Here is a 13,999-nt window from a genome sequence, read left to right on the forward strand (position 1 = left end):
ATTCCTCCTGTATTCCGAGTTAATCCCTCTTACAAATAAAGACATATTTGTTTATTTGAGCTCGATTGAACCTTGCTATGACCTTTTCAAATCTTAGATCAAATATTAGGGTAACCATATAGAAAAATCACTCTAAGCTCAAAATAACCTTGAAAATCACTTTCAGGGTCACGGTCATTATCAACACTGCGTCTCCTACGACTTTTATGCATAACATTTTGCTGTGTCTCATCTCCATCTCAAGGTATTCCCCATTATGGATTTCTTACACACTTCTAGAGGCTGTAGAGGGGGGTTAGAAGATCGAGTCTAACGTAAGGACCCACGTCCGGAAACGTCATCCTACGATGCTATGGATCGTGAACGGGGACGCGTTATGCAGGTCTTGGTATCACTCGCGTCCATCTAGAGAAGTTTTTAATGAGTTTAACGAAGGCGATGTTGGCCTGATATATTCGACGATGCCCTTTGGCTAGAGTGACTAAAGGATCCTTCTAAGAAATACCAAATTAAGATAACCTGAAGATGCCTAAATAAGGCAAAACGCGTAGTTGAAAAATAAAAAACTAAAATTTCAACCAAGACTGTTTTTAAACAATACTGTTAAGCACTGGTTTGCTGTATGCCACATAAGGGATGGAAGAATTTCTATAGAATATTATCGCATGTTCCAGAACACAACTTCGTAACAGCAAACATTGTATTGATCCGCAATCCAGCAAAACTGTTTAACCGATGAGCTTTGTAACATAGTTAAGACAGAGAACCAACTTATCGAAAAAAAGTGTATCCGTTCATATGGATCACCTATGTAAGCAAATAATGTTTTTGCGAGCGAACAGTTTTAGCAACAAAAAAATGACTTAGTTCAACAACCAGATCTGCCAATACAGAATACCATGTGAAGAAAAAATAAGTAAGTCCTTTGATATGACGACGAACCAAGACGTGAGCATAAACTTCGTAGCAGAATTCCTACATCTGCATCTACATCTACATACATACTTCGCAATCCACCATACGGTGCGTGGCGGAGGGTACCTCGTACCACAACTAGCATCTTCTCTTCCTGTTCCACTCCCAAGCAGAACGAGGGAAAAATGACTGCCCATATGCCTCTGTACGAGCCCTAATCTATCTTATCTTATCTTTGTGGTCTTTCCGCGAAATATAAGTTGGCGGCAGTAAAATTGTACTGTAATCAACCTCAAATGCTGGCTCTCTAAATTTCCTCAGTAGCGATTCACGAAAAGTACGCCTCCTTTCCTCCAGAGACTCCCACCCGAGTTCCTGAAGCATTTCCGTAACACTCGCGTGATGATCAAACCTACCAGTAACAAATCTAGCAGCCCGCCTCTGAATTGCTTCTATGTCCTCCCTCAATCCGACCTGATAGGGATCCCAAACGCTCGAGCAGTACTCAAGAATAGGTCGTACTAGTGTTTTATAAGCGGTCTCCTTTACAGATGAACCACACCTTCCCAAAATTCTACCAATGAACCGAAGACGACTATCCGCCTTCCCCACAACTGCCATCACCTGCTTGTCCCAATTCATATCGCTCTGGAATGTTACGCTCAAATATTTAATCGATGTGACTGTGTCAAGCGCTACACTACTAATGGAGTATGCAAACATTACGAGATTCTTTTTCCTATTCATCTGCATTAATTTACATTTATCTACAGTATATTTAGAGTTACCTGCCATTCTTTACAGCAATCACAAATCCTGTCCAAGTAACCTTGTATCCTCCTACAGTCACTCAACGACGACACCTTCCCGTACACCACAGCATCATCAGCAAACAGCCGCACATTGCTATCCACCCTACCAAAAGATCATTTATGTAGACAGAAAACAACAGCGGACCTACCACACTTCCCTGGGGCACTCCAGATGATACCCTCACCTCCGATGAACTCTCACCATCGAGGACAACGTACTGGGTTCTATTACTTAAGAAGTCTTCGAGCCACACACATATTTGGGAACCAATCCCATATGCTCGTACATTAGTTGGGAGTCTGCAGTGGGGCACCGAGTCAAACGCTTTCCAGAAGTCAAGGAATATGGCATCCGTCTGATACCCTTCATCCATGGTTCGCAAGATATCATGTGAAAAAAGGGCGAGTTGCGTTTCGCAGGAGTGATGCTTTCTGAAGCCGTGCTGATGCATGGACAGCAACTTCTCTGTCTCAAGGAAATTCGTTATATTTGAACTGAGAATACGTTCGAGAATCCTGCGACAAACCGATGTTAAGGATATTGGTCTGTAATTTTGAGGATCCGTCCTTCTACCCTTTTTATACACAGGCGTCACCTGCGCTTTTTTCCAGTCACTCGGGAATTTACGTTGGGCAAGAGATTCGCTTAATATCACCTCGCAAAGAAAGCTTCTAAACAACGTCACAGAAACTAAAATATTAACCGAATAAGAAAAATGAAACTCAGTGTTTATATCGCCAATTTCGTTCCTTCCAACTATATTACATTTCAGATTCAAAAGCTTCCAATTTCCGGTAAGAGTAGCTTACAGTGTGATAGAAACATTACAATGTTGGCGGAATGGATTTAAAAGAACCGCGTTTCTCGCTTGTTTACGTGTTGAACAACCACAGAACTTATTCATCTTTGTACACGAAAGTAAAACGTCTAACGCAGTTTATAAGAAAATTCTTTGTATACGTTAGATGCTATGCAAATGAGGTGATTAACTGGAGTTTTATTCCAATTCAGAAAACAAATCGAAAATAGGCCAAGCGAGGGGAGTCAGTTTCGATTAGAAACATAGAACTCGATTATCAGGACACCCCATAGTCAGTCCTAATGCGAAACTTCCTGGCAGACTAAAACTGTGTGCCGGAACAGGACTCGAATCTTGGGCCACTGCCTTTCGCAGAAAATGCTCTATTTACTGAGCTATTCAAGCACAAGTCATGAAACGTGTCACATTGAATACTTTCTGCCAACAGTGTTATTTTACCCACGTTTAATAGTCCTGATATTACTTTGGATGGAGAGTCATCGACAGATGTAGGAGTGTACCAGGAAAGTGTGTTGGGTCCTGTTCTGTTTACGTTGTACATTAGTGACCTGGCAGACAGTAGTAAGATTTCAACGAGGTGCAAATATTGCGAATTGTTTTAAATATTCAGAAGCGTAAAATTGTTGCAATTCATAAAATTACAACATCAATGAATCGCAATTGGAATCAGTTAACTCATACAAATACCAAGGTATAATAATTTGCAGGGATATTAAATCAACGATTATGAACGCTTAGTCATAGGTAAGGCAGGTGGCAGACTTCGCTGACTAATAGGGTACTGGCAAATCAGTCTACAAAGGATATCGATTAAAAAAACTCTCACAACACATCCTAGAATATTATTCAAAACTGTGGGACACATACCAAATCAAACTGACAGGGGATATTGAACATAAAGAAAGTAGAGCAGCACAAATAAGTACAGGTTTGCATGAATCCATAGGAAGGCGTCAAGAACATTCTGAAAACACTGAATATAGACTGAAGCGCCAAAAAACTGGTATAGGCGTGCGTGTTAAAATACAGAGATATGTAAACAGGCAGAATACGGCTCTGCGGTCGGCAACGCCTATACAAGACAACAAGTATCTGGTGCAGTTGTTAGATCGATTTTGCTGTTACTGTGGCAGGTTATCAAGATTTAAGTGAGTTTGAACGTGGTCTTATTGTCAGTACACGAGCGAAGGGACACATCATCTCCGAGGTAGTGATGAAGTGCGGATTTTTCCATACGACCATTTCACGAGTGTATCAGGAATCCGGTAAAATATCAAATCTCCGACATCGTTATGGTAGGAAAAAGATCCTGCAAGAACAGGGTCAACGACGACTGAAGAGAATTGTTCAACGTGACAGAAGTGCAACCCTTCCGCAAACTCCTGCGGATTTCACTGCTGGGGCATCAAAATGTGTGAGCGAGTGAACCATTCAACGAAACATCATCCATATGGGCTTTCGGAGTCGAAGGTCCACGCGTGTATCCTTGATGACTGCACGACACAAAGCTCTACGCCTCGCCTGGGCCCGTCAACACTGACATTGGACTCTTGATGACTGGAAACATGTTGCCTGGTCGGACTAGTCTAGTTTCAAATTGTATTGAGCGGATGGACGTGTACGGGTATGGAGATAACCTCATGAATTCATGGGCCTTGCATGTCAGCAGGGGACTGTTGAAGCTGGCGGAGGCTCTGTGATGGTGTGGGGCATGTGCAGTTGGAGTGATATAGGACCAATGATACGTCTAGATACGACTCTGACAGGTGACACGTACTGTCGTGTCTGATCACCTGCATCTCATGCCCATTGCACATTCCGACGGACTTAGGCAATTCCAGCAGGACAATGCGACACCCCCTCACGTCTAGAATTGCTACAGATTGGCTCCAGGAAGACTCTTCTGAATTTCAACACTTCCATTGGCCACCAAACTCCCCTGACATGAACATTATTTAACATATCTGGGCTGCCTTGTAACGCACTGTTCAGAAGAGGTCTCCAGCCCCTCATACTCCTACAGATTTATGGACAGCCCTGTAGGATTCATGGTGTAAATTCCCTCGAGCACTACTTCGGATATTTGTTGTGTCCATGCCACGTCGTATTGGGGCACTTCTGCGTGCTCGTGGTGCCCTAAACGATATTAGGCAGGTGTACCAGTTTCTTTGGCTCTTGAGTGTAGATGCCAACCATCGTGCCAAACCTTTTTTTACAAAGTGTCAAGAACCAGTATTAAGTGGAGAACCTACCCATATATGTCCTTCAACCCCATATGTATCAATCTCATACAGAAAGAAGAGACAAGATTGAATTCCTTATAACAGAGTGAAGGCATTTAGGGAGTGTCTCTTCCCCGCAATACATGCGATCGAGAAGGGAAGCAGCCATAATACGTGATGCACTTTGATGTAACCTCTGCCAAGCACCTCACAATAGTTTGCAGAGTATAGATATTGTTATGTACATAGTTCCGCGTAGTCAGCGCGTACACAACTTTCCCAATAGAGCGTGCCCCGCTAAGCACAACAGTGCAGGCGCAGTGCTCGTCCGTCTCCGCACTACGAGATGGCGCTGTCTTAGAGCTGGACCAAATTCTGCTTCCGCCGATCCGCGTATTAATATGTAACGCAGCCAATGAGATTGCTGCTAACGTGGAACCTTTTCTCCTCGCGGATCACACTCGCGCAGTGATACCTGAACGCGTGAGGTATTATAACGAGTGTACAGACCTCCGATTAGTCAGTCTGCATTAATCTGCATTAGTCTGCATTTGTCTGTACCAGTCTATAGTCAAGTTTCAGTCTGCGCCTAATAAGATTACCATATTCCTGTAGAAAGCCATGAAGATAAATGAACAGACACTTTGTCAAGTATCAGAGATATGTGAGAATAAGATTTATGTACCAAGACCAAAGGAACTTCAGAGTGTCAATTGTAAATAGCATCCAGAACCAAGTTAAGTTATTTTTACGCTTGTTAATATTCTAATAAATGTGTGTGAAAATTAATCAAGTTCTGTTTAAAGTTGGTCACCATCAATCTGCTACTCTAAGCGTGCTAGTGGCATTTCTATCGTCTGACCTAACGGCAGAAGATAAACAAGCCACGATAAGACCACGAGACATATTGCTGACACTCGCCTACTTTGTTAGAGCGACAAGTCAAATAATCTGATGGTGTGTGTACCGAAGGTCTTACAGTACGCACACCACAGATATAGATAGAGGTGTAGATGTATGGGGCAACAATAGAAACTCAGAGGATGGAATGTCATTGGTATATAATGTGCGGTCACGCACTCTAAGGGTTTCTGCTGAGAATAAAAGTTGAAATCATGGCGTGTACTTACTGGAGCAGTCCTGTGACGAAGACCACTTCTTCTTGTCGTCGGCGGACAGCTGGGAGTGCTGCTTGCGGATGGAGCGGCCCCAGCCGGCGGTGAGGTTGCCCAGGCGGGAGAAGGCGCGCTTCACCATGGGCGACGAGGGCACGCTTTTGGGCCTGTGGCAGTCACAACAACACACAGCTCCTCACCACACGAGGGACTCTCGCCAGGACCTGGCAGGCAGCGGCGGACCAATGGCGGAGGCGGATCAGCAGCGTGCCAGCCATAGCTCTCCCACGGGACTACGCGCGCGCACTCCTCGCTACTCCCGTGGTGGTCTCCGCTAGGAGGGGCATGCAGGTCTGGGTCTGGGGGAGTCAGCTCAGCTCCAGTCCAGTACCACTCGCTATTTCTCAACCTGTACCACTTCCCTGGGCTAGAATGTATGCCCTTCCACTATACGAATGACCCACAATTGCAGCTCAGTCATAGAGGTTGGGGAGCAACACCAATCGGGCCAAGTCAGCTCCATTCTCTTACGTTAGCTAGTTGCCAACCCGACATCATCTCGACAGAACATATTTTTTGTTCGCTTACATAAAAATTGTTCCTTATAATCCCAGACATTGGGAAGAGAATCCTATGCTCGGGCAAGTCAGCCTCATTTCCTTACAAGCGAACCTCTCCATCGCACGCCACTCATGTTTAGTAACAAGTTGGCACAGTGGCTTGGCCTGAAAAACTGAACACAGATCAATCGATAAAACAGGAAGAAGTTGTGTGGAACTATGAAAAAAATAAGCAAAATATACAAACTGAGTAGTCCATGCGCGGGATAGGCAACATCAAGGATAACGTGAGCTCAGGAGCGCCGTGGTCCCGTGGTTAGCGTGAGCAGCTGCGGAACGAGAGGTCCTTAGTTCAAGTCTTGTCCGCAGCTCGTGGTCGTGCGGTAGCGTTCTCGCTTCCCACGCCCGGGTTCCCGGGTTTTATTCCCGGCGGGGCCAGGGATTTTCTCTGCCTCGTGATGACTGGGTGTTGTGTGATGTCTTTAGGTTAGTTAGGTTTAAGTAGTTCTAAGTTCTAGGGAACTGATGACCATAGATGTTAAGTCCCATAGTGCTCAGAGCCATTTGAACCATTTTAAAAAAATGCCTCTTCCCTAGCTCTGTGGAAACGCGCTAACGTGAGAGAAAGCGACTGTTATTTCCTTGGGAGTGCTTTCCACGACCCGCCTCGCAGCTGGAATGTGTTAAGCCAAGAGAGAAGAAGGTTTCCTTCTTGAACCAATGAACATTTCTGAACAATTGAACGGAACACATCAATTTCGGGAAGACGTGACTCAACATATTACCAGCGGGGCGCAGAAGGCCTCTGATCAATTACACAACAAAACTAAACAAAAAAAAAAGTTTTCCATCGCGTGAAAAGTTTAATGTATTTTATTTTATTTATGATTATCAAATCCACAAGAAAACCTAAATTGGGCAAGGTAGAAGAATCTTTTTACCCATTCGCCAAGTGTACAGGTTAGGTGGGTCGACAACATATTCTTGTCATGTGACGCACATGCCGTCACCAGTGTCGTATAGAATATATCAGACGTGTTTTCCTGTGCAGGAATCGGTTGACCTATGACCTTGCGATCAAATGTTTTCGGTTCCCATTGGAGAGGCACGTCCTTTCGTCTACTAATCGCACGGTTTTGCGGTGCGGTCGCAAAACACATACACTAAACTTAGTACAGTGAACAGAGACGTCAGTGAACGAACGGACAGATCATAACTTTGCGAAAATACAGAAAGTAAAATTTTCACTCGAGGGAAGACTTGAACCAAGAACCTCTCGTTCGCAGCTGTTCACGCTAACCACGGGACCATGGCGCTCCTGAGTTCACACTCTCCTTGTTGTTGCCTATCTTGCGCATGGACTACTCAGTTTGTGTATTTTGCTTATTTTTTTTTCATAGTTCCACACAACTTCTTCCTGTTTTCTCGATTGATCTGTGTTCAGTTTTTCAAGGCCTATCCACTGTGCCAACTTATAACTAAATCTGAGGGGGGTGCGATGAGGAGGTTCCCTTGTTAGTATTAGATAGTTGTTATCATCATGTATCTAGGTCATATTATGTGTCCTCTACAGTACAGATATCCTTGGAAGTTGACAAGAAGATCCTAATGGTGTCCAAGTCAGCTCCATCCCCTTCCTGATAGATGGTTGAAAATGTATGTTGTCTACCACAAGAATGGTTCTGAGAGCCTCAAAGTTGGAAGGAAGCTCCTTAAACTGGTCAAGTAAGCTCCGTTTCCTAGCTATTATACAACATTAAACCCAATATCGCCTCTACAGATCATATTGTTACTCTACTGTACCGATGTTCCTGATGGTTTCAGAACTTATAAACAAAATCGTAATCCAGTCAATCCTTTAGTCAAATTCTATTTGCTAATTCTCAACCCACAAACAATTCCCTAGATTTCAGTGTGAGTCTTCCCATTGCACAAACGATAGTCACAGAGGTTGGAAAAGTAAATGTGCCTAAAAAGTCAGCTCCACCCTTTGTGTGTTATCTAGTAGTCAGACCTACTTCATCTATACAGATCACATTCTGTGTCTTCTGAAAGTCTCAGAAGTGGTAAAGCCAGCTCCATTACCTATCTGTTAGCTAGCTGTCAACCCAAAATTATCTCTACAAGTAACACTGTCCGTCCTCTACCGTACAGACAGTCCCAATAGGCTCAGAAACTGGAAAGAAAGTTCTAATACCGGACAAGTTACATTTATTTCAGTACAACGTCCTAATTTTCAACTCATAAGCATGTCCCCCATAAGCATCCACTGTATGTCGTTCTACAACGTGAATGATCTCTGATAGAAGCTGACAGAGGATGGACAGGACCACCCGATATTGTCTTTTCAGATCATAATGTGTTCCTCAGGTACAATGCCCCTCTAACTTGGAAGTTGGATGAAAGCTCCCAAATCTGGAAACATCATTTCCCTTCTGATAACTAGTAATCATGCCGGCAACATTTCTTTGGATCATACTGTATGGCCTCTACCATACAAATATCCCTTATAGCCTCAGAAGCTGGAAATGAGATCTCAATTCTGGTTAAATCATTCCCATTCCTGAATTTGTCTACATATAAACTACTGATATTCTTTTGAAAAGATATTATCGCTGTAGCTGTAAGCCCATTATTTATAGGCACGATCACTTTCACAGCATTTTAGCTGCATCGTCAAATGCAATCTGTACAAATTGGAAGACATACTGTCAGGTCCGGTGATCTTGGAGGCCAGTAACGTAAGGCTGAATCATTTGGTCCAGTGCGACCGATCCATCGTTCAGTAATCCTTAGAGTTAAAAATTCCCGCACTTCCAGATGCCAGTGTGGCGGTGTCCCATCCTATTGGTAAATGAAGTCGTTCAAATCAGTCTCCAACTGGGGGAAAAGAAAGTTCTCAAGCCTGTCCATATATGTGCTTCCCGTAACAGTGTCCTCGCAAAGAAAAATGGACCATACACCTTTTCCTGTCTCTTTATATAATTATGAAAACCGGTTGCTGCGCCAATCAGCCTATCATGAAATGGAATAAGCTTCCTCAACATGTGTCGCAGTTGGTAATTTGTTTTAATGTTTGCAGGGGATAATATTCAGTCGTAGTTTTTTTTATTAATTTCCACTTTTGTTTCAGCTAATTACAGCTCTAGGTAGTTCAGTGTATGCAACGGAGCCTCGGTCTATCGTTCCAAAGTTTTGGTCGAATCTCTACTATATTGTGATATAATTTCTGTTCATTTCTTTGTATCAAATTTGATATCATGTTTATGTTAGTTTCTGGAGGATATTAAGCATTCTACATCTATGCGCCGTGATTAGAACAAAAAACGATATTCGAGAATTTATTTCTTTTTGACTTCATTTATTGCTGTTACTCCCCATCACGAGCAGCCACAACGAAAGCTGCTACCATTAATGAGCTTTGTTGAAAATTTTGTTGCTAAATCAATAAGAACATTGCGAATTTAGAGTTACTGTATTCCACTGGTTTGCATATACGAGTAGCACAAAGTAGAAGACTAGTTTACACTCTCGTATAGCAAGAAATCAGCAAGCGTGTTCCTCGGGGCTCCATGCTAAAACCATTTCTTTTCGCTACACGCATTAGTGACATGGGCATATTACGGCCCTTCGCCTTTCCCTACCTATTATTAACATTTACAAAATGTAGTTAATCATTATACTGTGCATTTATTATCATTATTATTATAAAAGTTGATATCAATGTTGTTTTTCATTCTTGAATTTTGTTGTTCCATGTTTTAATACTCTGTTTTGTAGTTCTGAGTGAACTACGGTGTAGCCTGTGATAATGTGTCATTAAAAATTTAGTAAAATGTGAATAAATAAAGAAGAAAACGCCACTTTACCAAAGGAAAAAGAACCGGAGCAGTACTAGCTTAGCCATCGTACAGTATACCAAACCACAAAGACAAAGAAGTAAATGCACTCTTTGCGACATGTCTGTCTGTCGCGAGATTTCCACCTTGTTTCCCGTTTGTCACTGGCACAGTTAAGTCGGCGGACTGTGATCACCTGGAGACGAGCGCTGAAGGCATGAGCCAAGTTCCTCTGGAGGGCTTTGAATTGCAAAACACCCGAGGTTCCTTTATGTACCGTGATTACGAGGCGTAAACCCACTATGAATTATTTACACCCGATAATTCAGCTCTTGTATAAAAGTCTCATAAGTCTTGTTCCCTTTTGTCACTTTGTCGGTGAGTAAAGTTTGCTGTGCCTCTCTGCGAGAAAGAAAGAACAGCCTCTGGCCGTCATGCAAACAACTAAGGATAACGCTTTTCCGCGAAGAATATCCAGAAAGATTTGTTATTCAAATCGCGTGAAAAATAATCGTGGCTGTACAGATAAACAGCAGTATTTCCCTCTCTTGGGAAATTATACTGTCGAAAAACATTGCGAGTGTGTTCCTGTTGACATACTGAATCTGTTGGCGTGTTTTAACTTCTTTTGTAATAATATATGAAAACAAAATTTGGACCATGGTAAAAATGCAAACGAAGCCTTTGGAAGTCTTACACAACGCCTTATTCATTACGATATATTGCTGACTGCAGCGAATATTTCATTTACCATCCGTTTTGACAACAAAGATTATCACTATGCTTCACAGAATGTGGTTCCAGCATATTATATACAGAAAACAGAACGTCAACTATGTTACAGCATTAGGCTTCTATTATTGCCATAACGAATGACACACTGCATGGTGTCATACCTATGATAATCATATACTGATGAAATGTGAAGTGTGTGCCGGCCGAAGTGGCCGTGCGGTTAAAGGCGCTGCAGTCTGGAACCGCAAGACCGCTACGGTCGCAGGTTCGAATCCTGCCTCGGGCATGGATGTTTGTGATGTCCTTAGGTTAGTTAGGTTTACTAGTTCTAAGTTCTAGGGGACTAATGACCTCAGCAGTTGAGTCCCATAGTGCTCAGAGCCATTTGAACCATTTTTGTGAAGTGTGTGGCGCGTTTCAAACCGTACTCATGAGTTAAGACATTTTACAGATTTTCACCTCGGCTGTTGTTGAACAGTATTCGCTTTATTAAAGCTCGGACTTCCATAAACTGTATACTTGCCACTTACAACCTAGGCGGAAACGCTCCATAAATCAGTTAAAATGTATTTTAACAAATATAAGGCTGTGGTACCCTACATGCAGAAAATAAATGAGATGCTCATGAGTATTTGCGTTAAAACATATGTAAATGAAATGCTTGAGTACGGTACGTACACTCCTGGAAATGGAAAAAAGAACACATTGACACCGGTGTGTCAGACCCACCATACTTGCTCCGGACACTGCGAGAGCGCTGTACAAGCAATGATCACACGCACGGCACAGCGGACACACCAGGAACCGCGGTGTTGGCCGTCGAATGGCGCTAGCTGCGCAGCATTTGTGCACCGCCGCCGTCAGTGTCAGCCAGTTTGCCGTGGCATACGGAGCTCCATCGCAGTCTTTAACACTGGTAGCATGCCGCGACAGCGTGGACGTGAACCGTATGTGCAGTTGACGGACTTTGAGCGAGGGCGTATAGTGGGCATGCGGGAGGCCGGGTGGACGTACCGCCGAATTGCTCAACACGTGGGGCGTGAGGTCTCCACAGTACATCGATGTTGTCGCCAGTGGTCGGCGGAAGGCGCACGTGCCCGTCGACCTGGGACCGGACCGCAGCGACGCACGGATGCACGCCAAGACCGTAGGATCCTACGCAGTGCCGTAGGGGACCGCACCGCCACTTCCCAGCAAATTAGGGACACTGTTGCTCCTGGGGTATCGGCGAGGACCATTCGCAACCGTCTCCATGAAGCTGGGCTACGGTCCCGCACACCGTTAGGCCGTCTTCCACTCACGCCCCAACATCGTGCAGCCCGCCTCCAGTGGTGTCGCGACAGGCGTGAATGGAGGGACGAATGGGGACGTGTCGTCTTCAGCGATGAGAGTCGCTTCTGCCTTGGTGCCAATGATGGTCTTATGCGTGTTTGGCGCCGTGTAGGTGAGCGCCACAATCAGGACTGCATACGACCGAGGCACACAGGGCCATCACCCGGCATCATGGTGTGGGGAGCGATCTCCTACACTGGCCGTACACCACTGGTGATCGTCGAGGGGACACTGAATAGTGCACGGTACATCCAAACCGTCATCGAACCCATCGTTCTACCATTCCTAGACCGGCAAGGGAACTTGCTGTTCCAACAGGACAATGCACGTCCGCATGTATCCCGTGCCACCCAAAGTGCTCTAGAAGGTGTAAGTCAACTACCCTGGCCAGCAAGATCTCCGGATCTGTCCCCCATTGAGCATGTTTGGGACTGGATGAAGCGTCGTCTCACGCGGTCTGGACGTCCAGCACGAACGCTGGTCCAACTGAGGCGCCAGGTGGAAATGGCATGGCAAGCCGTTCCACAGGACTACATCCAGCATCTCTACGATCGTCTCCATGGGAGAATAGCAGCCTGCATTGCTGCGAAAGGTGGATATACACTGTGCTAGTGCCGACATTGTGCATGCTCTGTTGCCTGTGTCTATGTGCCTGTGGTTCTGTCAGTGTGATCATGTGATGTATCTGACCCCAGGAATGTGTCAATAAAGTTTCCCCATCCTGGGACAATGAATTCACGGTGTTCTTATTTCATTTTCCAGGAGTGTATACAGAATTTTGTTCTTGACTACAGTAGTGCGTATATTTGTACAGAACCCCACAATTGACAATTTGGGACCATAAAATTACCATACACTATGTGATAAAATGTATCTGGAGACCTGTTAGTGAACAGTAATATGGGATGCTTAAATGCGATCATTTTAGGTTTGGCTTTACCGTGATTGTTATTGACATCAAAGGAAACAACAAGTTTACTGTTACCAGTCACTGTTTATTTATCGTCAGGACGCATTTCAAAGGTTTTTAGTATGACGTGTGTGTGTTACGGTTTTTGGAAGAACTTAGGACACTGTCTAGTGGAGAAACAGAACATCCTTGCAGAACATGTTTTTTTTGACAAAAAAGTAAACGTATGTCTAACGATAAACATAAGATAAGTGAAATAAACGACCTCCAGTGCTCGTAGGTTCCTTCCACTGTCGTAACACATCACATGTGTACTGTCATATTTTGTAAACAAATATGGCGTCTTGAAACTATTAGGCGCAAGGATCATACAGCAGAAGAGAGACATTATTACAGAGTACAAAGAATATAATCATAACAACATTATTACAGAATAACTTTCGAAGGATTTTGGACATCTTTGTTTTGAGGTGTCGAATACATGCGTTGGAATACATATTTCAGGTGGTATACAAATCCGATTTTGTCAAGATTTTGTCGAGTATGAAGTTTAAGCTATATAAACTTCACAAAATACCTGAAGTATGTACTCCAAAGCATGAATTCAAAACCTCAAAACAAAGATCTCTAAAATCCTTTAAAACGTAAACTGTAATAATGTTGTTATGATGTATATTCTTTGTACTTTGTGATAATGTTTCTCTTTTGCTATATGATCCTTGCACCTAATAGTTTACA

General features: G+C 43.7%; 1 protein-coding gene across 1 annotated transcript in view; it reads right to left on the reverse strand.

Annotated features, from left to right (window-relative positions):
* Window positions 1–13,999, reverse strand: part of LOC124716738 — a 105,067-nt gene that overhangs the window by 33,906 nt on the left and 57,162 nt on the right. The window contains exon 3 of the mRNA XM_047243281.1: window positions 5,901–6,052. Coding sequence (XP_047099237.1) covers window positions 5,901–6,052 — 152 coding nt within the window. The remainder of the gene's footprint in view (window positions 1–5,900; window positions 6,053–13,999) is intronic.

Source organism: Schistocerca piceifrons, chromosome 9, assembly GCF_021461385.2.
Source record: "Schistocerca piceifrons isolate TAMUIC-IGC-003096 chromosome 9, iqSchPice1.1, whole genome shotgun sequence".
NCBI lineage: Eukaryota > Metazoa > Arthropoda > Insecta > Orthoptera > Acrididae > Schistocerca > Schistocerca piceifrons.